A 27,232-nucleotide genomic window follows, 5' to 3' on the forward strand; every position below is an offset into this window, starting at 1 on the left:
TTATGCTCTGCCATGCACTAAAGTTGTCATGGACAGAGTTTTGATCATTTCCTAACCATGTTTATTGGCTCTCTAATCCCCTCTAGTGGAAAAGCTGTGCAGTGCCACCAGGATGCACAGAACAGATGGTCTGATCATCAGCACAAACACAAAAGGATTCATGCCTACAAAATTTCTGATCTTATTCAACAGGTTCCAATGTGTATTTGCTGCAGCCAAGATTTGTTCCCTTGATGCTTAACTACATATAACGATTCTGTTCATGACATCAGCCATATACTCTCACATGATTTGTGTTAGATCTGGCTCAGAATTCCACATTTCTTAAGTGGAAGGATCCATTAGGGCTGTTCAGACATCAACAAAAAAAATGTCATATCAGAAAATCAGGTTTTCTTTTTACATCTGTGAATCTACCGGCTGACGATCCCACATCAATATCAATAATAAGATTGCATTGTAACTGTGTTAATATTTCTCCACTTACAAGAACAAAAAGTGTGTTTTGCTTGCAAACATAACAAAAACTATTTAGGTATTAAAAAATGATGCAATACAAGATTTACAATTTACAAGCACTGAAATACTGTTGTTTCAGTCACTGATTGTCTCGTAACATAATCTTTAAATCTGCCTCCTTTTATAAACTGAGAAACAAACACAGACACAGTTTATTTAAGGGGAATTTATTTGGCCTTCCTATGGCACAGTGTACATCAACATGTATGATACTTAAGGTTCTCTGTGGTTTATTGACAGAGACAACCTTGGTTGAGTCACCTCAAGTTTGAGTGTAATAAGACAATGGATACCAAGAAGCACATTTCAAATTGTGTCAGAATGACATTTACAATATGTGGTCAGTGTGTGTGTAGTCCGTCACGTCAACAGTAAAATTAAGCCAATAATACAGTAAAAACATACGAGCACCACTGTTTGGTGCTGTTCTAGGTTCCTTAAACCTGAAAGTTAAAATTATCAAAATGTATGAACATGGTTTAATGCTGCTATATGAAAGGTAATGATGCAAAACAGTCACCAAATGGTACTGTACAGAGCACAACAAACATTTAACATAGCTTTAACAAAACAAAACATACACAAAAAAGGTCTTTTAAACATAAACAGTTTTCCATTCACAGTTGGATTTTCCCAAGTTGCTGGGGTGACACAAGCGCTCTACAAGTGCAAATGCGAGTACATGCGGAGGAGTTTCAAAAAAGTGCTTTGTCCATAAACAGTGACTGGCTATGTTACAGAAAATGTACAACTTTTACAGAAATTATATGAAATCAACCATAAAAATACAAAAAGAAAAATTACAAACGATTGTAATTTTCTTGACTTGCTGAGATCTTGTAAATAGGACAAATTGCATGACAGTCATTGCAGTATTTGACATTTAGAGTTTATCTGTTTCTTCATTATAAGCACATCCTTTCAGTACAGTCAACTGGTTTTCTGTAGCAAGAAAATATATATATTTAGATATCTTTTTTCTATAAAAGATAAAGTAAAAAAGCAGCATATCTTTTAAATCTAACTCAGAGCAAATATATTCAGTTTGGGGACTTTGGTAAACAAAATGTATTGCTTAGGCATTTCTATGTACAGCATATGCAGATGTTTTTTCACATATTACAGCAAATCTATACTGACACAGCCTAATAAGTTATGGGAGCCATACATGTATTTACTGTGCATGGGCCACAGCACCCCCATCACAGGTAGAAACTGCATATTTACCATAAGCTGCCAGCTGGATACTTCAGTTTTATTCAAAGTGATATATATATGATCTGTATTGCACACAGTCACAGGTGTCCTCTATTCCACAGAGGAGCTATGCATACTGTAGTTTCATTGTCATCATTAACAACAGTATTATATTTTTTGCTGCACAAATGTTTCAAGCTTTATGATTATCCGTGCGGTACATTCCATCACTCTCATTGCCACCTCAGATGTGTACCTGTCATTAGGAATCTGTGGAAATGGCAGAAGATCAGGATAGCGAGTTCTAAGGCTGTCCACACCATATCCTTCCAAGATCTGAACATCATTGGCAAGGCCTGTTAAGTGGGAGTTATACTCCTCAACTTTTTGAGCCAGAGCAGTTGGTTTCACATCTTTGTCTGACTTTCCTCTGACTGCATAGTCAGCAGCTATCAGTGCAAGCTTTGCGGCAAGGTAACATTTGAAGCAAACCCACTCATTGGCATTTTTATGAAGATCGTTACGAGCAGCAGAGTAGTTCGCTCTTGCTTGTCTTAGCCACCTGCGGGCTTCCACAGGGTTCCCAACTGTCTTGAAAGTAGGGGGCACAAAGAAACGGTGAGAGTGTGACGAACCTGCATAGCTTGTATGATGTTCCCTGAACTGTTGCCTTTCTGACTTGTGATTTGTTGCTTCTTGGTTCCACGATGAATAAAATCTTTGAAATGAGAACTTCTCTGACTGGAAGCGGGATGATGACGTGGAATAGGATCTCCTGGAAGCTCTGTCTGTATTTTGCTGATCAGCCAAAGATTGTTTCTCCATTCTGTTGATTTCATTCTGTAAGTGCTTAAAGACCTCTGTGGCAATGTCCAGATTCTCTGCATTTTTGTCTGGATGCCACTTAAGATAAAGTCGGCGGATTATTTTCTTTCTCTCTGTCTCTGGAAGCTTCCAAGCTTGTTCAACTACTAAGGTCACTTCTTTCAGAATCTCAGGCAATGCATGAAGCTTGATCTTTTTTGGTGACTGTTTTTGAGGGGGAGGTCTGAGGTTTTCCTTACCAGCAAAAAGAGGAGGGACCATTCGTAGACCAGAGGAATGACTGTTTGGACTTGTGGGAGTTGATGGGGCACTGGTGTCTCGCACATGGGTACTTTCATCTTGTCTTGAGAATTTGTATAAGTCGAGGGAACTGACTATTTTGTACTCACTGTAACCAATGTCAATCTGGAAACATTTTCCAAGGAAACTAGTGTTTTCCTCCTCTTCTCTTTCTACTTCTTGAACAATGATGGCATATGTATAGGTAGGCTGGTAGGACCCATACATGTCTCCACCCTCAGAATCTACAAGATAACCCACATACTCTCCTGGATAAAATACATTCATGGGATCCATGAGGAGTGTGTGATGAATCTCAGCTGGTATAGGGGTTCCAGGGAGGGGTAGCTCAAGTTGTGAAGGCTCAGTTGAGTCATATTTAACCCCAAGGTTGTCCAGCTTCTCTGTGATTCTGTAGATATCATTACATCCCAGCATGGCAATCAGATAGGATGTGTCTGAAATCAAGTTGTCTGTGGCAGACTTCAATGTCATTGCCAGTGCTAAGAGAAAATTAATATCTTTGCTGTCTGAGTGCTGAATGTAAAGGTGAATCACAGCTGTCCCATACCTCTTGAGGAAGGCTAGTGTTTCGCTGCGGCTGTGTGGGATGGGACTACATCCCTTCACTCTTAATGTTGTCTGGAGTTTCTCAAAGCAAGAGACTTTCAATCCTTCACAAAGTGCTTTACAGAGACGTATGGCTTTTTCCTCATTGACAAGGTATGCGTTGTCATTCTCATGCTTCATTATTCTAATCAGTCCTGTGATGAACTGCTCTGATGACAGCAACAGCTGAAGGCGACCCTGAAGTGAGCAAAGAGCTCCAAACTGGCACATTTTTGGAGAATCCTCGTCAAGTTGCTCTTCAAGAATGCTACTCAACAGTCTAGGCCTTAGTTTCTGTGGAAGTAGCATAATCAGCTTTGTGTGGAAGGAGTGATCTTTGCCCAGATAGCACTGGCTCAGGTCCACAAGCATCTGAACTCCAACGTTACCTTGAATTCTGCTCTTGTAGTGTGGGGCATCATCAAACACCAAGCTACTCGATTTTGCTAATCTACCATCATGACTTGGCAGATAAAATGTCAAATCTCTGAGACTCTCAAGATCTTTGCGGATTTCCACAGGATCATTATGGAGAGACTTGAACAATCCTGAAACAACCCTTTTCACAGTTCTCATTTCATTTGGGTCAAGCTGCTTGCCCTCCGAACTTCTGTAAATTCGCCACAGCACTTCAACGTATTGTTTAGTTGACACAACGTCTTCTGTCCCAAGAAGTTTGAACAGTTGATGAAAGGTACCAAGTTCTAGAGGTAATTTGTACAAGTAGGGTTTGAAGTCAGATTCATTGTCCAAATTAATGACAACCTCTTCAGGTTTCAGCAATTTCCAGCCATCTTCAACCATGACAAAAGCCACCCCACGGAGCTGGTAACGGAAATCTCTTTTATCTGCATTAAGGAACTCATAGGTGGACCTTAAAACTTTGTTCCTGGTTTTCACCATTTCATCATCTGGATTGGATATGTTGCAGATGTTCTTGCAGTTGCTTATGACTTTCTCCAACGGTGGGTCCAAGTTGACGCCTAACATGTTCAGCACTTGGTCAAGTTGTTCCTGTCCAGTGAGAGTGCTTCCATCCTGGTCCTTTATGCTTGATGGTGTAGCTTTCTCTGGTAGAATTGGGCAAGATGTCCAAAGCAAGTGAATGATATCTGTTTGCTTGAATTTTGGATTTACCTGAGATCCACTGAAGCGAATCAGAGGAAGTGTACCACTCATCTCTTGGTACTGTGAATGAAGTTTAATGAGTTCTTTGGGGGCTCTCTCAGGACACAGGAATGGTATCATTGAGAGCTCTTTGAGAAAAGTACCCTGGAACAAGTCTGTCCTCTCTTTAAAAATGTGGTTCAAGAGAACATCGACAATGGTTTGCACTTTTTCTTTGGTCCAGCTCTCTGTTTGAGCTTTGATGCTGACTTCTTTTGCAAACTGAAGAACTTGCTGCTGTGACACTTCATGCTTGAGACCAATATTTCTCAGAAAGGTTATCCATGAAGTGAGCAACAGTGTCCCATTCTTGGGTTTTGACACTTGCTCAACTTTCTTAAAAAAGTCACTTGGTATGAATGACTTTGCAGGTAGCATAACTTCAAAGACCTTCACTGTTTCATCAAAGAAAAACTTGGTTGGCCTGAGTCTGTTCGAGTAGTCATAGATGAACATCAGTCCCTCCAATTTCTCATAGAGCTGATCCTTCATCTCGCATGATTCTTCCATTGACAAAAGTCTCTCCTTCAAGTTGACAATGTGTTCTACTTTGGCATCATAGGTAAGACTCTCAAACTTTGGCAGGAGATGTTGAAGGTAGATTTCCAAGTCATCAATCGGCATGCAGCCTAAGAACGTGTACAGTTCTTTCAGCTGTGGATTGTCTGCAAGAAAGGCAGAGGAGGCCGTGTGAGCCCATTTGTCGATGTCTGCAGTGGGAATACTTTTTGCAAGGACATAGCTTGCCCCATAGTTTGCAATGCTGATGTATCTCCCACTAACTGATTTAAAACATGGGAGGAGTTTTAGGCTCTGTGCATCCTGTTGTGTGAGGTTAGATAGGTTGCAGCTGAAATACAACAGAAGAGCCTCAAAGTCCTTGTCAGTCAGATTTGCTGCCTTGAATGCAGATGTCTGAATCATGTACTCGACAGCTTTCAGAACACTTGATGGATTTTCGATGTTTGCTGTGTGTTGCGCCAGAAAAGGCACAATGGGATTCTCTTTGACACATATTTTGCTCACTGCAAGCTGAATGCACCCTGCTTTCATTAGGGTGTGAAAGACTTTGTCATTTTGGCCCTGTGGAAATATGGCTATGTTCATCAAACTCAGTGGTAAAAGCACATCATGCTCAGGGACAACTATCTTTTCTCTTGCCATAAATTTGATTCCAGGTAGCAAAGCCCAGTCTTTCAGAATGTCAAGCACCATGTCAAAACTGGGTTTGATGTCCACCTGATCCTCCTTAACAGCAATATTCTCACTGATGAAGTTCCAAACATTCTTCAGCCAAGGTTCACTTGCAAAGGTGTCCCTCCACTTTACAGGGATCCTTGTTCGATACTCTCTTGGAAGAACAGACCCCAGTAAGTCACCAAAACAGCTAATGTCAAAGATTTTTGCAACTCCTTCCTTCAAAAGGATGTTACTGTACCTGATGTACAATGTGTTCATGAACATTTCTTTCCTTGGTGAGATAAGCTCATGGTGTTGTGTCAGGAACTTTGGTCTCTTGGAATCAAACACCTGTAGCATATTGTCCATTGTTATCAACAGAGGCAAACCCTCAATTCTGACTTCATTTACATCTATATCTTTGAAGCAGTAGTCAACTACAAGCTTCAAGTTATGAACTAGCTTGTAGTTTGACTGTTGGAGACGGCAGGGCAGTTTTCCAACATGGCAAGATGTATCTGGCGATGAGAAAGTGTGAATAAAGTTGCGGACATCCTCTGGTGTCACATAACTGACTGGTATCCCTGCATCTTCCAAACAGAAGTAGAGATTTGCTGTCTCATCACAGCTGTGAACCAGGTTGAAACCAATATCCAGAAGCAATGTTTTCAGCCTGTAGACATTTTCAGCCACGGATTTCCTTGAGGTGATGTTGTACTCTGTGTTTTTTAAGTGCTGAAGCTCATCTTGTAGCAGATTATCAAAAAAAGCTCTGCCTTTATTAGTAGTGGATGTATTCACCCAGGAAATGTAAATGACAGAGTGCATGTCAGAGTTGTCCATGTGTGCTGCTCTAACAACAGGAAGCAGGCGCTTCAAGTCAGCATGGATACAGTTGTACACTGCTTTGACCAGGCAGTACCAATCTGGCTGTATATCAAGTCTGTTGACTGGGAAGAAGAACAGATATTTCCGCAACGTGTCTTTAACAACATGAAGCGGTGTTCCTTGTAGTATGGTCATGGTGGGATCAGGACCTGGGAAGTATCTACGCTTAAGCTGAATCAGCAGTTCCACACAGGCAGGGGCAATCAGTGATGTCATCAAATTGTTGTTCCAGTCACTCCTTACCCCCACTCCATTGTCATCTCTCCATAGGTTTCTTCTTGCAGAGTCTAGGGCAAAATGCCCATTGACATGAAAAGGTAAGCCAGTTTCCAGTGAAAGGGGCAAAAAGCAAAAGGCTCTGTGGGGCTTTTTGTAGTTGTGGCTTACACATGCAGCTACCCCTCCACGTGGAAATAGAGTTATGTCTTCATTTTTGTGAGCTGAGACCACACCTTTTGAGACATTTTCAATGTTAGGAAAGCCAGATCGGTTGCAGATCATCCATGTGGTTAAATTTCCATCAGTGTCCTCTATGTCCATTGTGTAGGTTATCTGTTGGACTGGGATTGCAGCAAGCTGCTTCTTTTTGGTCACACTATCAATGACAGACGCATGAAACTGTTTGCGTTTTAGCCGATCACCATCAGTTATTTTGGCTGTCACAGAATAGAGCACTTTAAGTTCTCCAGATGCATGATCAATTTCACAGATTGATATTTTCTCCATGTGGTTAAGGAACATCAGAAGCTCTGCACCATCAGTTTTAAGCTTATCCAGAAGATTTTGTACCATTCTGTCTGATGCAGGAACAGAACTGATCTCTGAAATCTTTGCCATCTCTGGAGAGCGGATGGGGAACCTGAACATGGTGCTGCGTTCTAACTTAAAATGAGCTCCCAAGTAAAGGTTTAGAACGTCTGAAAACTGAGATCTGAAGTCAGAGTCCAAGTCTCGAAACATTCTTCCAGGACTCACAGATGTAGCCCCTGGTGCATACTGTGCATGTGGATCAAAGATGCACAGAATGTCATTGTTTGATATGAAGGACGGGCAGTCAGTGATGTGATAGACAGAATTGAATCCTATGCCATACTGACCAGTTTTGCCTGGATTGGCCTCTTTTGTTCCTCTTCCGAGATTCTGTATACCTCTGATATCATCCTCTGTGAAAGGCTGGTTGTTATATACACAGAGGGCAGGGCCTTGCATTGGGATCCATTTATCATCAAATATTCTGTCTGTGGGGTGTATCCTTGAATCAAAAACAAAGTAGATTTCAGTGGCTTTGGCGTCATCTGCATTTTGAAGCAGTTCTTTCAGCATTTCTTTTTCTGATGGGTAAGCATTGAGAATGCTTTTAATTCTGCTTGTGAGTTTTTCTTTCTGTCCAAACTCACTCCCAAGTGGAGTGAAGCAGACATTAGAGGCATACCTCTCCAAGGCTTTGTGACGTTTTGGGACTGCTCCTAATTTCACAGCAACCTCTCTTGGAATATCCCCATGACAGTATTTCACAGAAGAGTCTCTGACTTTGATCCAGGGGCAGTCATTGTAACACAGTGATTTTGATGGCTGCAATGTCAGACTGGAGTCAGGTAACAGAATCCCACCATAATTTGCCTGGCAGTATTCTTGGTTCTTGTCTCGTATCAAACTCCATATTCCTTCACTGATAATTCTGCGACATAGCTGGAAGTTCTCCTCGGTGAGAGTCCTTCGTCCACATTCTTGCTTCACAGTTTCAAGAACTGCTGAGAAATCCTCGACTGTGAAGCTGGGCTGTACCCCAACACTGTCAAAGAGCTCACGACAGCTGTTTCTGTATTTGTTTGGAAGCTGATAAAGATGTGGAGCTGCATCAAAATTCAAGTGGAATGCAACTTTGGAGGGACTGACATATGTGTTCTCCACCAGGATGGATCTGAATGCTTTCAGTTCCTCTGTTATCTGTCCCTTTGCATTTTCATCCTGTAGCATTTCCTCATGAAGAAACTTGTAACAGGCATTTGTTATGTTTTCCTGATAGAGTGTAACACCATCAAATGATTGAGACAGTTTCTTGAGTTGACTGATGACCAGTCCAACTGCAGGCTTCCTTATTAGACCAAGACAATCTTTCACAGCCAATGACATTGTACCACAACCTTTGAAAGATGGGGAATTCTCATTCAGGATTGGCTTCATCAGGCACACTGTGTCCTGATGTTCAGTTGTGAAGAGTTCTCTAGCAGAGAACATTGTTGTTGGGGAAAAGCTGTTGCCATGCCATGGCAGTGAGAAGCCAGCAGGTCTTGTCAGGAATGGAAGGAACTTGATGTCCTGTAGCTTGTCTAAGAGTTCCACTGCTCCGGGATCCCTCACCTTCAGTTTCTCATCAATGAGACTGAGTAGTATACTGCTACGAAAGCATGCAGCTATGTGATCATTTTCATTAAGATCAAGCACAGATTGAGCACGTTCAGTCAGGTCCTCCCATGATAGATCATCTTTAACCATGCCTAACTGCACCAGCTTCACTAAACACACAGGGTTTAGGTAGTCTTTAGAAGTCCCCTCAGGAAACCTTCCATCATCAGTGTTGTAGAGTTTAGCAACTCTTCCCTCTGGGTGGATGAGCCTGGAGGGTAAAACCAGTTCCTTACTGGGGCCAGAACATGGGATACAAGGAGTAACCCTCAGGATTGATGCAAAATCTTCAAGTTTTTCATTCAAAACGTAATGCATTAGTGGATCTCGAAGCTCTTTGTCAATTTCTTGGATGTGAGGAAAAAAGACATCTGAAAAGAACTGCTTCTCTGTCACAGTGTTTTCCATCAACTTCCCTTTACATCCAGCATCATCAAATCCCTCCTTCACCCAATCAGGCAGCTCAACAGCACAGAGGTTTTGTGAGCCACTCTTCTTGAGGTATTTCAAGAATATCTTGAAAGCAGCAGGACCAATGTCTGGCCTACAGAGTAAGGCATCGTCAAGGAATCTGACATACTTGATTGACACCCAGGTTTTGCCGTCTGAGAAAACCTTTGCATGGTCACTGTCACCACCTTTGGCTATTTCTTGGTAGACACCCTGGCTGATCAGTGTGAAGTCATCATGAACCTGACTTGGATCTGGCCATGCTGCATAATAGCTGTAGTCGAGCAGTTCTCCACTTTCAGCCATTGAACGTAGCATTGAAAGTGCTGCTAAATAGGCCTGGACAATGACATGTCTCATGAACACAGAATTCCACTGTCCTTTGGTGTCGGTCTTCCAGATCTCTTTGCGATTGGATGTTACAGCAAAGCAGCCATTAATGTGAACTGGTAGGCCTGTTTTGATTCTGAGAGGTAAATAACAAAAGACCTCACCAATTGGTGTGGCATTTGTCTTCACTGTCCATTTACGATTCTCTTCTTCTGAGAGCAGAACAGCCACTCCTCCACAAGGCACTAGTCCAAGTCTTTTTCCGCTATCACTGAGGGAAAACTTGAGTGCCTCATTTACATCCATGCATGAGCAAATGAGCCAGTTGGTGACCTCAACCGCCTTTTGGGGCATTTCATCTGTGAGTCGTCTTGTCTGAATACCTTTGGCAGCCATTTCAAAGTACTGGTTAGGATCTTCCTCTGAACCTCTGAACAGTGGTGAGTGGAGATCAACAATGCGTTTGAACACATTATGAAACTCTTCCACCATAACACGTATGATGCATCCAGACTTCGGAACATCAGCAGGTACCTTGTTGGTGCTTGCTACTTTCTTCATAACCTTTGCTGCAGATTTTAAGATACTCAGAGGTCCATATGAGGCTTTGGAAGACCACACACTTTTGTTGATGGAGACAACATCTTGTGCTCCTGCTGGATTTATTTCCTCATATTTCAGGTATTTTAAGACCATACTTCCAACATGCTGAGTAAACAGAATGAACCGATGGCCACAAATGCTGAACTCATCAACCAGGGAATAGATGTCCGTGGTGTTGTAGTACAGACTACTGATTTCACTTAGTGAGGCTTCCTGCTCTGTTCTGAATGGGAGTCTGAACAGTGTACCATTGTATTTGTACGGGGAATCCTGAGCTAGAGGAAGCTGGCAATTAAAGACATTAATGAAAGGTTTGAACTGATTGGGGAATTTCCTCAGCCTTCTCTGTTGTTTGCTCCAGTTGATTTTGATCCCTGGATTCGACCTGTCTCTGATGTGCTTGCTGATGTGATTGATGTTTGGATCAAACATGATCATGAACTCTCTGCTCATTATGATGGGGATATCAGTGACGTGATAAACTGAGTTGAAGCCCAAACCAAACTTTCCAACTTTGTCTGCCTCACATCTCTTCACTGATCCACCTAACCTTGTAATGTTCAGAAAGTCTGTGTCTGAGAATACAGAGTTGTTGAAAGACCACAACGAGGGCCCATGGCAAACAGCCATGCCAGGGTCAAGGAGATTCTCTCGAATGTCAGAGTTTTTTCTCATGTCAATGAGGAAACTGCACTCTGTTGCACTCGCATCGTCAGCATTCTGGAGGAGCTCTTTAAAAATGTCTGCTACAGATGGATATTCCTCCAATATGTTCTTTATTCTCACTGTTAGAGGCTCACGTTGGCCTGATTGTTCAAAGCCAAGGTTCTCTGGGTTTATCAACCTTGTGCTCAAACATGGCACCTTCAGCCACTCAGCAGTTTTCATGGGGATGTCATCATGAACTAATATAATGGGCTCTGATGCATCTTCAAGTAAGTCATTCAAATCGTCAACCTTGATGTCACAGTAGGTGCATTCATGAATTGGCTTCATTGCTAATTTGCTTGGGTCCTTGTAGCAAAGAATCGGCACATGCATGTCAGTATCTACAGGTATCTGACTGTTGTACATCCATCTCAGGATGTTGATTAATAGTATGATATCATGCTTGCTTTCCTCCTTGGTAATTTCTCCTTCACATCTTTGTTGGATGGTGCTGATGACTTGAAAAACATGGCTTGGGACAACCTCTTCAACTGAACCACAAAACTTGAAAAGCTTGTGAAACTTCCTTATTGTCTTTGGCAGGGAGTACAGGTAAGGCTGCAAGTCAAGGTCAGGGAGGGGCTTTAGGACTGTCTGGCCTGGTGATGAGAATGTCTTTCCTGTCCACACCCAATCAAAAGGCAGCGATTTCATTGCTTCTCTGGCATCCTCAAGATGAGCCTGCATGAAACCATAAATCTCAAACAAGATCTGCTGGAACTGATACCAATCCTCAGTCGTGAATGCTTGAGATTTATGCCAGTCATTCACTGCTTTCAGGTGCTGTAACACTTGATCCACTTGTGGCTCTACAGTTAGTTTCAGTGCCTTCTTCATACCTGCAGATGTGTGTTCAACCAGTGCAACTGCAGATCCCACAAGCACTGCATGGGATATGTCACACATCTCAGACAAAGAGCAGATATTGAGAGTATCTCCAAACCAAGCAAGGGATTTAGGGTAAGTTGGAGGTCTTTCTTTGCAGACAGGTACCCATTTCAGTTTTAGCAATGATGTCTGAGCATCAGCTGATTTTACCAGCTTGGTTTGTCTGTTAAGTATTTGCAGGAGTGTTTTCGCCTTTTTGATTATGAAGTCCCACTCAGGCTCCTTGCTGCTTTGTAACTCCTCTATCTTCTTTGCCACTTTGAGTGCATCTTTTTCACTGAGCTGTACTTCATTTCTTAGTCCCAGTTGTCTGAGTGAATGAAGAATATCAGGGGAAGATGTGAATGTACTTGTGGGAAACCTGGTTTTCTCTTCCATGTAGAAGAGATTTTGCAGAATCTCCAGCTCAGGATCAAAAAGATCAGAGGCTTTGACTGACTTTCCACAAGGCAGCTGAATGAATTTAAGAGCAGCAAGCCATCCAATTACAGATGAGTTTTCATTTTTTAGAAATGCCAGATGCTTGAGTGCCCAAAGCATGATTTGCGTTATCTCATCTGTTGTGTAGAACCCCTTCTCAATGTCCTGAATAATCAACTTCAAACATTCTGTTGTTTTCACTTGTTCTACATTTAGCATCTTGATGAGGCGGATTGATTCCTCATCACAGCAACCCACAAGATTTACAGATAATTTCACATCTGGTGGATACTTGGCTCTATGATGTAAAGCTCTAGCTCCTCTCAGAGAAGTAAATGCTGAGGTACCTCCAGAGCAGGCCCCCACTTTCTCAAAGATGGAAAGCTCAAGCAGAGTATGCTTTTCCCTCTCTGTAATGTCAGACAGTCCTGCGAGAAAGTTTCTGAGTGCAATCTTCTCTTTGACCGTAAAAGAAGAGACTAAGCTGGACAATCGTTGTGTTGACAATCTATCCATAATTTGCAGGAGCATACCAGGAGAGGAAGGATGGATGTAATTCTTTAGCAGAGGGTGCTGCAAACATGAATCCATTTTTTTTATCACTACTCCTCCAAGCTTTTCCATGATGTCAAGAAGGTTTCCAGAAAGTGGTGCCTCCTCCTCATCCACAAGAATTATGGGAGATGGAGTTTTGAGACGCAGAAGCATAACTACGTCCATGCTTTCCTCAAGTGGCACAAGCGGGATCAAAGGCATGTCTTCAAAGGTACTTAGGTCATTAGCAAAATTTATGTAGAGATGCTTCCAAATCATCTTCAGCCAGGAAACTGTAGGATGCTTCAACTCTCTGTTTCCTGGTTCCCACTGGACAATGAAGTCTCTAGTTGGCCAGGCTGTTGATAGGATATCCTTGATGAGTCGAGCTGATCGTTCAGGGTTCAGCACTTGTAGCTGAGTACATGGTCTTCCTGTTCAAATAACAGGGAAAATTTAATTAGCCTCAGTTATTATTATATGCTTTGCTAAATGTTAACTACAGAAGCTGACAAAGTTAGGTTTGTTCTTGTTATTGCATGATGCAGCAGTTTGAACATGAAAGTTTTACTTCATTGAGGAATGACAAGGTGCAACAGGCTTTTTCTTAGGGCATGTCAAGCAGACGGCACGAGAGATGATTGACAGTTTTCTAAAACCTTCCTAAAAATGCAAAACACTCTGGGCTGTCACGTGCCTTCAAGCAATTACCATTTTAAAACTGCAAAAACATTGCAGCTGTTTTGGAAATAACTATCAAAACTGTTTTAAGCAATTGACTTAAGTCAGTTTGTAAATGAATTACAGAGCAATCCTACACAAACAGAATCACTTTCTTTAATTTTGTATAATAAATTATATACTCAACATTTATGACTTAAAGCAATATTGCAGGACATATTGCTGATGTAAGCCATGCAAATACACTTGCACAAACCAAGTTCTGTACACACGCACACACACACACACACACACACACACACAGTTATACCAAAATCCTTGAACCCATTCTTATCATTTCAGTGTGAGGGAAACCATTTTTAAAAGAGAATAACTACTAAAACATTGTAAGTCATAAAGTGCACCATGAAACACTGCAGGAAACCTTTATCAAATTATATGTTGGAATGATAATGAGTGAATGTTTTTCACTGATAGGACACAAACTAAATATGTGTGGTTGTTTTTTCTACTCATATCAGTGAGAGTTTTCTGACTGTAGTTACCATGGTGCTCATTTATAATCATGCATTAGTTTATGTTAATAGTAACAAGGTTCAAAACTAAACACACTGAAAAACCTACCTGAGCACCCCCAAAGATACTGTTGCACTGTAATTCAAGTGACATTTTTAGAGCTCTGGGATGAATTGTAACCTGTATCTCTGTACTGATTAAATTTAAAAAATAAAGAAAAAACTAACATTTTAACATCTACAAATGCACAGGCCATTTTCACAGCAGACAGACTCATCTTAGTTGGTAAAACACTAATGATGGCTGTCTTCCACTTAAGTCTTTCACATCAGTATATAATACTAAATTGTTTCAGCCTGTCTCAACTTAATAAACAGTTTGGGAAAATTGGTGTTGTGGAGAGTGAGTAAGAGAGTGAGTCAGGGGGTGGCAAGGGGGAGATCAGGCGATAACTCCATAACTCCATAGTGGTCCTCTAACATCATCTACAGGGGTGGGGCCAGCGTGGCCAGCAGAGTAAAGATTTGTAACAGATATGGGATGCATCTGAAAGTTAAGATACTGTAGACACTATGTAAATGACTGTACAAAATGAGTGGAAATATGGTATGCGTCTGAAAAAATTTCATATCCATACAAAAATAATAAGAATCCACATTGTTGCAGTATTCTCTGCGTATTTCATTTAGGGTTTAGAGGACAAATCTGTTACTCAGCATATTTCTTCTGCCTGGCTCATTGCCTTCTTGTCATAATCATGGTGGTGTATGGCAGTGAGTGCACTTAGGATCTGATCTTGTGGATTGAATGGAATGCGTAGCACAAAAACAACTCTTCCATGAATCAGCATGCTCACTCTATCTTTCCCTCCTAAATTATCTTTCAGCAGCACCAGATTTTATGCCTTGCTGGCACTGCAGGAGAGTAAGATGACCCAGCATTACTAGAACATGGCTGAAGTCACATAACCCACATAGTCATCACGGGCACAGTGAGGATTTTTTCAGTTTGACTTCACACATTTTATACTTAACTATAAATCATACTTTACATAGCTGCCCCAAAAGATCTAAACCACAGATTTTTAGGAACAGCTTTGCTGTCAGAGATTGTTAAGATTACAAATAAACAGGTCAACATATTTTATAACATTAAAGTCTCCTGATCACTGCTTAGATCCAAGGATATTTACATATGATTTTTTTTGTGATACAGATTATATATATAAATATGTAAGATTACCTCTGCTTTTGGCCGCTTTCTTCAAACTGTCCATTACTGAAGGTTTGATGCTCTCCAATATGAACCGACCCTCAAGTCCTGGAAAAAGAGACCTTAGGACAAGGAAAAAGAAAAAAAAGGTGAGAAATTTTGCAAATTCATTTCTACATGCACACGTGTTTCTTTAGTGAGTGTATTTTTATGCACATATTTTTTACTGCTGTATAATTTCCATATACAGTGATGCTGTCATTGATCTAGTCATTTGATATCTAGTCATTCAGTGCAATATAGCTGAGAAAAAACAATACATCTCGATGACGTTTGTGTAAAAGACAAACATTAATCTCAATGCTAAGAAGGTACACCAAGGGCCAAATTTATGTGCATAAAAAGACAACGAAATTTGCACAATGGCTGTCATTCAATTTGTGCTCTCAATTTGCATGTAATTATTGTCTGATTTTCAAAGGAAGAAGCAACGCCAGCAGCTAATCATGTAATCAACCACAACTTCTTCTCTGTTTGAAGTGATCCTCCAGGCTGGTGCATTGTTTTTAATCTGGTCTAAAATATAAAATATTCAAATAAATAACTGCTGCAGTTCATTTCAGGGTGAAAAACTAATTTGTATTGATTGCACCTATTAAAATCAGTTTTGAAGTCAAAGGCAAATGTACATTAAGATTTGGAATGGATAATGATTTTTGAAGTCATTAAACTATCAAATAGTTTATACAACTTTTGTCTTGTCTTTGTATTTTATCTTGTTTTTACCCTGTGTGGATGTGGTGTAGTTAATCAGGTGTTGTACGGAGCAGGTGTCTCATGCGTGAGAGCCTGCATGTTATGGCAGCCACCGTAATGTGCACTCAACAGGGAGTGCTTTATAATAGTCATCATAAAAATGTTAAGACAAGTGTGCGTGCGTGTGTCTCTGCGCGTATACAAGGAGGGGGAGGAGGGTCTTCGAAGAACAGTTCCCAATGAATATCAAATGTTTTTGCTTGAAATACAAATCGCCAAATGAGGGGAGACAAAAGACTTGATGTAAATTAGTCAAGTGTCAATTTAGTCAATTGTAAAAGCTTAGTTGAAACACAGACTGTCTTTGCACTTGAAATACATTATTTCACTTTATCTCTACCTGGGGTATTCTTCAGATGCAATGTAAATGGAGTCCTTTTCACTGACGGAGGATGAAAACATTGTAAATGTCTCATCCTGCAGTGGCAGCAGCTCCAGTCCAATCAGGTCACTGTAATTGCCGTCACTAAGTGCGAACTCCAGCAGCAGCAGCTTCTCGTTTGAGGGACCTTTGTGTTTGTACTTCCTGATCACCTGCCGCAACAAAGATGGAGTCACCTTCTTCACTTCAGTGGACTCAGTCATGTAGGCAGTCAAGACAAAGTCCACAGCGACAGGCACCATTGCCACCTGCATTCCTGAGCTTTGGAGGTAGTTGATCACTGTCTCTGAAATGTCCTTGTCTGTGTCCAGCTCTGAGAACACAGCCTGGTCCACCTGGATCCAGCTCTCACTGAGGGAATAGATGACTTGCTGCTGCAGTAAATCATTAAACAGCGGCTGGAGGATGGGTTTCCAGCGGGACTTGACCTGCTTAGGGTCTGGCCAGGCCCCATAGGTCCCTGTGGGGGACAGTGGAAAGTCTTGGTCCTTTTTTGTCTCAACCCTTTTGATAGCCTCAATGATAAGCGTGAAGTAAGCCCTCGGGATGACAGTGATTATAAGCAGCTCATTCCACAAGGCCGCTGGATCCCTCCACTGGTCCACTTCCCGCCACTTGATACTCCTACGATTGTCTGTGAGACCGAAGAAGCCACTGACATGAACTGGAAGCCCTGTCTCACTCTCCTCTCCGGGGGGAAGGGGAAGGAAGCAGAAAGCTCGTCCTGAGAAACCAGATGTGGCACCTTTGTCTTCCTTGTTAATCAAGGTAAGAGGCAGAGCAATGCCAATGGTAGGCATGAACTTCAAATCATCTGCCAGAGAGTCCAACTCAGCACACATTCCTCTGCCCCCAACTCCATTACAAACCAGCCATGTCATCCTCTGAAGCTCTTTAGCTGTTTCATCCTGAGTCTCTATGTTGACCTGGTAAGTGACACATGTGATGGCGGAGCTGAGAACACCGTTGCTGTAGCTGTCTATAGCCTGACCCAGTGTTTTCAGTGCGTTCGGTCTTTCTAACTTGTCATCAGTATTCTCTGTTGCTGTGACCTGAAACAACATGCGTTCTGTACCATCTGACTCACGCACATGCAAGGAAATCTTCTGAACACTCTTGAGGAACAGGAGCACTGTGTCTGCATCCACTTTGAAAGACTCAAAGAGCTCCAAAACCTTTTCTTTGTTGTAAATGTTGCCACTAAGCTGCGAGGGTTTCAGCCGCAGCGGGAAGCGGAACAATGTTCCAGGAAAGCTGCCATCCTGAATGGTTTTCTCAGAGCTCCCAAACATCCCGATGTAGGGAGCAAACTGATCAGCCAGTTCTGTGATCTCCTTAATATCTGTCTTCAAGTTCCAACACTGTCCAGACTCATTCACTCCAAACAAGGTCTGATGAGGGTCCAGCATGGCAATCTGGTCTCCACTGAATATACTGGGAACATCTAAAAATTGAGAAGAAAACTATTCATTAAAACTTAAACATGCTGTTAATTCTATATTGTGTTTTAACTTCAATGTTTAGCGTTTTCATTTCAAGTCATGCTAAAATGCCAAACATTTCCTGCTTCCAGCTTTTCCAATGTGAGGATTCACTGCTTTTGTGTGTTATGTATCACTGTAAACTAAATATCTTCGGATTTTGTGCAGTTTTTATACAAAGCAAGACATCTGAAGATGTCATCCTGGGCTTTTTTAAATATTTTTGTTGCAGCCCTACTACATGAGGAAACAGGCTACACTGTAAGAAAGCATTTGATAACAGAATTTATAATTAGCATTTCCAGACAGTCCTCACCTGTAACATGGTATACAGAATTGAAGCCAATCCCAAATCGTCCAACTTTCAAAGGATCCTCTCTCTTCCTGCTCCTCGCAATTTCCTGAATCCCATTCCAGTCTTCCACAGTGAACACAGCATCATTGTAGACATACAATGCCGTACCTGAAACACAGGAAGTTAAAACTAGGTCAGCAAAAACAAATCCTGACAATCTAAAAATGCATATGCAGTAAAGGAACAGCGTAATAATGTATCATATTGATATTCCCTGCAACAAATGTATTTGTCTTTTCCCTTTCGCCTGCTCACAGAGAGGTCAGAGGAGAGGATCAGCTCCAGAACACCTGCTTAACGACACGTAAGCATACAGATTGTTGCCAACACAAGGGCTTATGCCCTCCAATTAAAAAAGACTACCACTGGTCACTGGACTATCCTGGGGTGCTTAGTTGTTTACTGTAAACACTCACCTTGATGCTGAGCCATGTCAGGCGACCACAGGGACTCCACTCCATACTCTGTCTCATCGTACATGAACTTGACTTCTGTGGCTCCAGCATCCTCCGCATTTTGAATCAACTCCTTCAAAATAAAATGCAAAAAACACATTTACGAAGGCTGGGAAGAACTGTAATTTATACGATGACATCATCTTATTCGGTGGATGCTTTTATCCAAAAAGCACTGCAGTAAAATGAGCACATTATTAGAGTGGACTGCCCCTGTGGGACGTCATCCCTTTGCCCCTGCAATGCTGCTACCATGTATGGTAATATAGCTGATGCCAGCAAGTAAAGCCAAAATAAAACTATGCCCTTTGTTTTTGCGCAAGCTTGACATATTTTCTCACTCCAAATCCCATGTCATCTGTGTTAGTGACTGCAGCCTTTGTCTGGGAGAAATTTTGACCATAACAGCCTGTCAACACAATAATTAAAAGAGAGGCAATTGCACTAAGAATAAAAACATTTTTTTCCTGTTTGAGAGAATTGTATCAGGTCAACATCTACAAAACAATGACGCTAAATGCATTCAATGTCTGAGAAGAATGTGAAATAACAATGTTGCCTGACACTTACTTTCAGAATCTGACCACCTTCAGGATACCTCCTCAGAATATCTTTCAGAAATTCAACGAGCGGCGGCGTAGTCTGTCCAAACCTCCCTGCAAGAGCCAAGCTGAGTGAGCCTCAGTGTTACAAGAACTGGTTATTTTGCAAATACGTGGTGGTTGCAACCCTACCTCCCCCTTTAAGCCCTCTTCCCTCCAGTGTGACAGATACTTCTGGGCTTCCTGCAGGCACCAAAGTCCTGATCTGCACACTGTCATCCAGCTAGGAGGGGTTGATACGGAGGCAAAGCATGATTTAACACAACACAAAAGTGTCTTATTAAGGAAATCTAATTAATTTGAATGATCTGGTCTGTCATGTCGAGAAAAAGTCCTGTGGAAATGTACAGAAATCAAACAACAAATTGGGTACTGACTCCACAAAAACAAAATTCAATACTAAGTTATTCGGCTCATCAAAGTAATTGCTTTTGTGTTTATTGACCGCCCTGCACTGTCAGAATAATGTTATTGTGAGAGATTTCGCGAACAATGAAAAAATTAATTCTGTCATAAACTCTATTTTATTACTCTATGTGCTCATAAAACAGTCTGAAAGCCAACTACATCTGACCTGTTTATGACAACTATTAACAGACTTATTATTCGTCCTATCAAGCTTAATGTATCATCAGTGAGTGTCTCTCCCTCCGGCAACTGTTAAACCTTTTGGGCTGTATTATTGCACATATCAGTGTGACAGGCAGTCTTTTCCTGGTGCATCTTTCAGAATCGATGCAGCGGGGAGTCAGAGTTGGGACTGGGCCGAATACTGCTGCTGCCGCTGTTTGAGGCCTTTCAAGGTGACACTGTGACCCACTGCACTCAGCAGTCTTCTTTGCACATCATCATGCTGCCTGGCAAACTGAGCTCTGCATAAGCAAAACCCTCAGTCATCATCCTCATCATGGTCACTGCACCGTTCAATAATCATTTATACAGTTCAGGATGGATGATTTTCAGTCTTTAATGTCATATTAAGATTTAATTCATAATTTGGGACAAACAAAGAGCTTACAAGCTGTAGTAGTAGTCATACTTCCTTCATGTTGATGTCTGTGTGGAATTGTGGCAAAATTCAGTATATTAGTTTAAAGTGTTTTTCCACATTTGCCTTCTGGACCGAATGTTTTATTTCATTTGAGAGCACCCACAGGCATTTACAATGAAGAATGCTTTTGAAACTCACAGAGAACAAGCTTAACTTTCCTTTCAGTTTCTCCTAAAGCACACACCACTCCTCAGCTAAGTACAGTGTCTGGCACAGGGCCTCCTCCATCAGACTACTGCACATTATTAACTGCATCAGGCAGAGCAGGAATACAACATGAACTTCAGACTTACATCTGCAGGGTGCAACAGAAAGCCAGAACAGAATTCAAGACTAAAGTATTCCTTTTATTTGAAACTCTTGACCTTGTGTGTTTATTTTGTATTAGCTTGTGGGTGTGGCTTGCAGCTTATTTCTGCGTATGAGATCGGGGGGGCTGCCATGGACTGACCACCACCTGGTGCTTTCCATCAGCTGAGCCCTAAGAGGGGGGATCACTGAGACACAAGAGCCATACAGTACGTTTATCTGCTGAAAAAGTAGCTAATTAATCACATTAACACAACTGACACACCCGTTTGATGTAAAATAAGAGTTTTTACAGCATGTAAGATAATTAACAAGACCTTAATTTATAAAATAGTGCGCAAAGTAAACTGCTGCATTTTGTTCAGTACACTGTGGCCATGAGGTGCCGTGTCATGTTGCCCACAGTATGAGTCAGATTATTTGACTGCAGCCATCCGAGCTGATAATGTGTTCAGGACCACTGCATTACTCTGTGGAAATCTAACAAAGGCCTACAGCAAAGATAAGATAAGATCACACAAGTTAAGATTAGATAGATAGATAGATAGATAGATAGATAGATAGATAGATAGATAGATAGATAGATAGATAGATAGATAGATAGATAGATAGATAGATAGATGACCACCACCATGCTCAAATCAATCCCATGATCAATAACAAATCAAAAAGGATTCAATTCATTATTCACAGTGACAACGAATTAAAACTGTGAGGGGGAAACTTGGCTCACAGCATCCGAACAATGAAGGCACTGTTAATGGTTCAGGTCAGGATCACATCATTTGCCCTGCAGCTATGGCACGGGATCATTCAAAAAGAGAACGAGACCTCACTTATTCCTCCTGCGTCTCTGTAAAGTCATTGGTAAAATGCGACAGAAACACAGAACAACTCCAATATTTAGTTAGCCAAGAAGACGACAATGATAATAATAATAATGACATTAACAACACAGCACCATTCCTGGGATTGATCTACCATTATGTGATCCATCATTGTTGTGACTGTAAATACTTGAGCAAAGCCTTCCAATACATAAGGAAACAATGAACAAGCAACCCAAAAATACGAAACATTAATTAACTAATAGGCAAAAACTTACAACTCTCCCATTGTGAGTCAGCCGTTGCTCTTTGACAGGCAGGTTTGTCTCTTCATAGAGCAGCTGTTTGACATCTTGAACAGATGTGAAAGGGGAGACTTGGTAGGACCTCAGGCCAATGTACTCATGACGAACTGTCACCCATGGCAACCTAAAGAAAACAGAGAGAAATTTTGTTTGAGGTTTGAATAAAATCTTTGTGTACACACTGAAATGTCTGAGCGGTGCGGGTAGAGCTTTTTAATAGCAACACAATCATTGTGGGACATAATATAAGCGCTCTGAAGACTGTAAAGATTTCTTCTTTTTTGCGTTTTTGCCTTTATTTGATAGTGACAGTACAGACACAGACAGGAAACACAGACAGAAAAAGATGTGAAACACTCAGCATCGAACAGGGACACTTATATGGTACACTATGAGTCTTAACCACTAGGCTGACAGGGTGCCTAAAGATTGATCACTTTTCTTCATATAATGCTTCATATTCTTCTGATGGAGTCATCTGTGCAGTATTAAGTTGAGGTTTTGGTTTGTTTTTTTTTTCAAAACATGTATAACACTTTTGATTGGAGCTCTCCACCACGGATGCATTGACCAGACTAGATCGTCACTGTGGAGAAAAAGACGTGTCAAATTTAATCTCAAGTTGAGGACATGAGAGTCTTGCTTACTGTTATTATTGATCAAAGTTTAGGTTTGGAAGAAACATGATAATGGACACCTCACCAGGTCCATCCGTTAGTGGTCCATTAGCGCATTAGTAGATTTTGATTTTGAGCTCAGTTTACCTTCATATTCAGCCTGCAGGCTCACTGCACTGCACTGCACTGCAGGGCGATGTGTTGCCTGAACCCATCCTCAAAAGAATTGTGCCTTTTCCCATCTGAATCCCTTCAACCTCTGCCTCCATGACACTACCATAGGCTACCACCCTCTTTAGCATGAACCCTGCTGCTATTTAAAGGACCAGCATGGGTGTTTTACTTATGTAAGGCAAACACAGAAGTTAGCTTGTCAACAGGTTAACAGCAATAATGCAAAATATTCTTGCTTATTCAGCAGCAGGGCAGTGGACCCACGCAGCCAAGTCCACAGTGGTGCATTCACGGGAGCTGGAGTGGGTGTGGCAGCCAGCACGGGAAAAGCTCCTCAGCCCATACAAACCATACTGGACCAGTATTTACAGCATGAAGACATACAGACCGACACATTACAGACGGGATTGAGCCTGAAAAGTGTCCTCTCTTTCTCGTTCAGCTGTGAACATACCAGCCAGTGTAGAGTACAGTACCTCACCATCAATATGGTAGTAATGTTAGCAGGAATATTTTACAGCAAGCATTAAACTTACCACGGGTGTGGACAGTTGGCCATGTCGTTGCTGCTAAGTGTCCCACCACACACACAGTCATCGGACTATCTTCTGCACCGAGCGCAGGAATACTCCACCCGGGAGACGGCTGTCGCAAAACAAGCGAACCGTTATTTTCCTCAAAACACCTGCCTGATCTGCATAACTATGCGAGAAACACATAACAACCCGAGTATAGTGATACATATGACACAAGACAACACATATAATCAATATGTTGTTGTGACTGTGGCTAAGAGGCTTTGTTTTAACCGTATGTAGCCGGTGCCGGGTGCTTCGTTTAGCCTCTTTAGGATGGTGATCCCAGCAAAGCCCACTCACTTGAATGTGTCCAGCGCCCGCCGCTAACGGTCCTCTGATGCATTTCACTGCAGTCTGTGTTCCTGGAAACAATAGCATCAACAATAGCAAGTGACATGGTTGTTTGCCTCCATCAACATATTGACTCCTTCAAAGGCGATGTTCTATTAATAATGAATTACACTGCGCGTAAGAGCAAAAACTGTGGAGACGAAGCGAGAGGCTTCTCTCCTTCTTACTTCCGTGTCGTCTTAAATCCCATCAGGCGGACTCAACGGTCTCAACTACCTCTCCTGCCTTTTCCCTGGGAGTCTCCAACGATGTGTGACAGAAAACATTTAGTTCATGTTTTCTTCGAGGGGTTTATTTGGCACTTCGTAAACCTCTGCTACTTTTGTAATACTAAAACAGACTGATGAGGAGCAATAGTTTTCTTTTGCGCATGCGTAGTAGCTGATGTATGGCGTTCTAATTGAAAATATTCTTGAAAGTTAAGTATAAATTGTGGCTTACTTTAGCTGGCTGTCTATATTTTAAATACTATAAATTATTACATTAACATTCACATGGAGTTTAGCGTCGTACAGTTAAAGTCTCAGAGGTGAAGAACCAAAGAGTTCACTCTGCGCTGCTCTACTGTACTGGCCAGTGTTCCGGAAGTAAAACTATTGATATTACATTGATGAATGAGTGACTGGCAGTTGGCTCGACTTGGCTCGGATGGGCTTGAAACCATCAATGGCCATCTGTGCTGCAAAGGGTCAGGTCGATTGATAGGACCTTAAGATGCATTAATTGATCCCCCCCCTTGCCTCTTGAACACTCCCGGCTGAAAAATACTGTCCAATATATAATTATTAATAAAAGTTTGTCTGGCTAACATGGCAGAAAACAATTTCTTATTTACACATTCAGCAGACAAGGAGCAATATTAGCATTACTAGCTTCTTACTCCATATTCACTCTCCTCTCAGATCCGCTCTCTGCCAGCGCTTGAGGGAAATATGCAGCTTAATAACATTAGTTTAATACATTTATAGCCTGCTCTGATGAGCCTCCTGTTGGTACTCTGGGAGGTCATTTCATTTACAGTAGGCACAATTTTTTTCCACATATGAAATCAAGGCAATTACAAAATGGAAATAGTAATGTAAACAGGATAAAAAATATAGAGGGGGGACAAATAACAACAACAACAACAACAACAACAATAATAATCTTTAGATTACATTTATTAATTTCGATTGATTACAATTAAACCTAGTGGCAAACTCCAGACTCCTAGCCTCCTATTTTACTCATACTCGTCATGGTACCCAATTTTATTTTACTGTAAGTAGGCTAATTCAAATGAATGCTGTAACTGGGCCTAACAACAAAACCAAGTAAGGCTTGTGCTATTTAAAATTACATTACACTCAGGGTCAAGTACCTTATTCTTTGTGTAGGTGGCACTGCAGGTTGTAAGTGTGATGACTTCTGAACACATTCCCACTAGTGACTGCTTGCAGCTGCATTACTTTGATTAGCCGGAGTGGCTGATACTACTGAATTCTGGGACTTGTAGTCTCACAGCAATGGGCTCAGACGCCAGCACACTGCAGTCAAAGATGCGCACATCAACTTTGTAGACGAGAATCAGTGGCTGAGGTTGGATTAGTCCCCGAAATCTGATCAGCCGCATTTTCTAAGGCCTATGATTAAAAACCATACACACTGCATTAGACAATACATTCAGAAATTCTTTGGTCCATTCATTTTGGGTTGATTCGGATGCTGACTATCGAGAGACTGATCTGACAGTAATATCTGATGCACAGACCATGTAAACTCTATCTACTGGATTGAAAACATCTTCAGTGTGGTGCAGTGCTTTTTGACAAAACCAGCAGGGTTACAGAGAAAAGTGACATCATCAAAGTCAAGGACTCCCATCACCTTAAAATATGAACTGCTCTCAGTGGCGTCTTCTTAGGTTTCCCGAGGACATCTGCCCTTCGCAAAAACAGCTCTATAGAATAATAATCCCTTATTTTTCACAAAGCAGTACAAAAGGACTCAACTGACATATGCAAAAATACGTCAGACTTACCAGAGTTCAACGCCTCCAGCCGCCCACGACTATATTAGAGACTTTCCCTTAAGACTCATTTACATCATGTGGAGAACTGTTGCGTAGAAAGATGCATTGTTTTGTAATCTTAAAATATCCTGATAGCTAAAATAGTTTCCCTAGTGCCCTTTCGCCCCAGTAGCCTACATCTTAATGCCGCATTGGAGAGAGAGAGGGATACTCACGTTAGGATAGCAGCATGCTGGCAGCAGCGTCAGTGCAGCTCCTCTGTCCTGTCCTCTGCATCACAGCGGAGGGATGAGCTTTCCTTTCAATCACTGCACAAATACAATGATTTCAACTCTTAAGGCATGGTTGTTTGAATGGGATGACCTCAGAATGAAACATTTAATCGTCGTGAGCACCTCCGGACAGTTTCATACTGCAGGTTTTAACGCACAGGTCTCTTAAAGCGACAGCTTCTTCTGAATGAGGCTCCGATGGGACACAGCCGCAAATATGGGCTGGGCGAATAGAATAGAATAGAATAGAATAGAATAGAATAGAATAGAATAGAATAGAATAGAATAGAATAAGAGTTTACTTGCCACGAGACATTATGTGTGAAATATGCAAAAGTATGATATAATAGTTAATAGAATAAATACATATACTGACATTGCACACAGTCAATGAGTAGAATAGAATTATCAACCGCATATATGAATAGAATAGAATAGAATAGAATAGAATAGAATAGAATAGAATAGAATAGAATAGAGTCTTAGACTGTGAAACACAACAGGAGTCTACTTGCCACAGAACATTATGTATGAAGTATGCAAAAGTATGATATAATACTTAACAGTATAGATACAATAGTATAGAGCAAAATCATAGGCTGTGCACATCGTGAACAAAATAGAATCATCAACTGCATATATGAATAGAATAGAATAGAATAGAATAGAATAGAATAGAATAGAATAGAATAGAATAGAATAGAATAGAATCTGGCACAGAACACAATCCATGCAGAGTGTGCAAGAAATACAATATATAGAAATAAGAGCAAATAGTGAAAAATAATGTCCATACACCTCTTAATGACAGAGCTGTTCAATAGATGCTTCATAGCAGGTGACAGTAGGTACACACAACACCAAACTTTCAGCATCATTAAATCAAGTAATAAACCATGACAGCAGCCTCCCAGTAGATGGAGACAACAGCAAAGCTTGAATCTCCTGCTGTCAGAGGGAGAAACTTTGACTGTAGTACCACACTCTCACAGATGGATGACTGGTGTCACAGTGGTGCAGGTCTATATTCTATACATTTGACCTCAACACAGTAGAAATGAACACATACAGTAGAAACATTGACAGGAAATCTAAGAATATTTTTTTGGTCACTTCTACAATGTGAAACTATTGTTCTATGATTTCATAAAAAACAAACAAAATTATGATTTAATTATTAGGACATATATTTTAGCCATAAATTATTATTACTATTATAAATAAGAGATTTCTTG

At 41.2% G+C, this 27,232-nt stretch overlaps 1 protein-coding gene across 1 annotated transcript; it reads right to left on the reverse strand.

Annotated features, from left to right (window-relative positions):
- Window positions 1–679: 679 nt before the first annotated feature.
- On the reverse strand, window positions 680–26,182 carry sacs (sacsin molecular chaperone). The gene is made up of 11 exons (XM_070969950.1): window positions 25,941–26,182; window positions 23,664–23,725; window positions 23,322–23,430; window positions 21,968–22,118; window positions 19,635–19,725; window positions 19,471–19,556; window positions 18,862–18,973; window positions 18,407–18,553; window positions 16,568–18,053; window positions 15,442–15,533; window positions 680–13,436 (listed from the first exon to the last, which is right to left on the reverse strand). The coding sequence occupies exons 3-11, from the start codon at window positions 23,342–23,344 to the stop codon at window positions 1,885–1,887; spliced, it is 13,740 nt and encodes a 4,579-aa protein (XP_070826051.1). The 5' UTR covers window positions 23,345–23,430; window positions 23,664–23,725; window positions 25,941–26,182; the 3' UTR covers window positions 680–1,884.
- Window positions 26,183–27,232: the final 1,050 nt, after the last annotated feature.

Source organism: Chaetodon trifascialis, chromosome 9 (assembly GCF_039877785.1).
Source record: "Chaetodon trifascialis isolate fChaTrf1 chromosome 9, fChaTrf1.hap1, whole genome shotgun sequence".
NCBI classification, from domain to species: Eukaryota; Metazoa; Chordata; class Actinopteri; order Chaetodontiformes; family Chaetodontidae; genus Chaetodon; species Chaetodon trifascialis.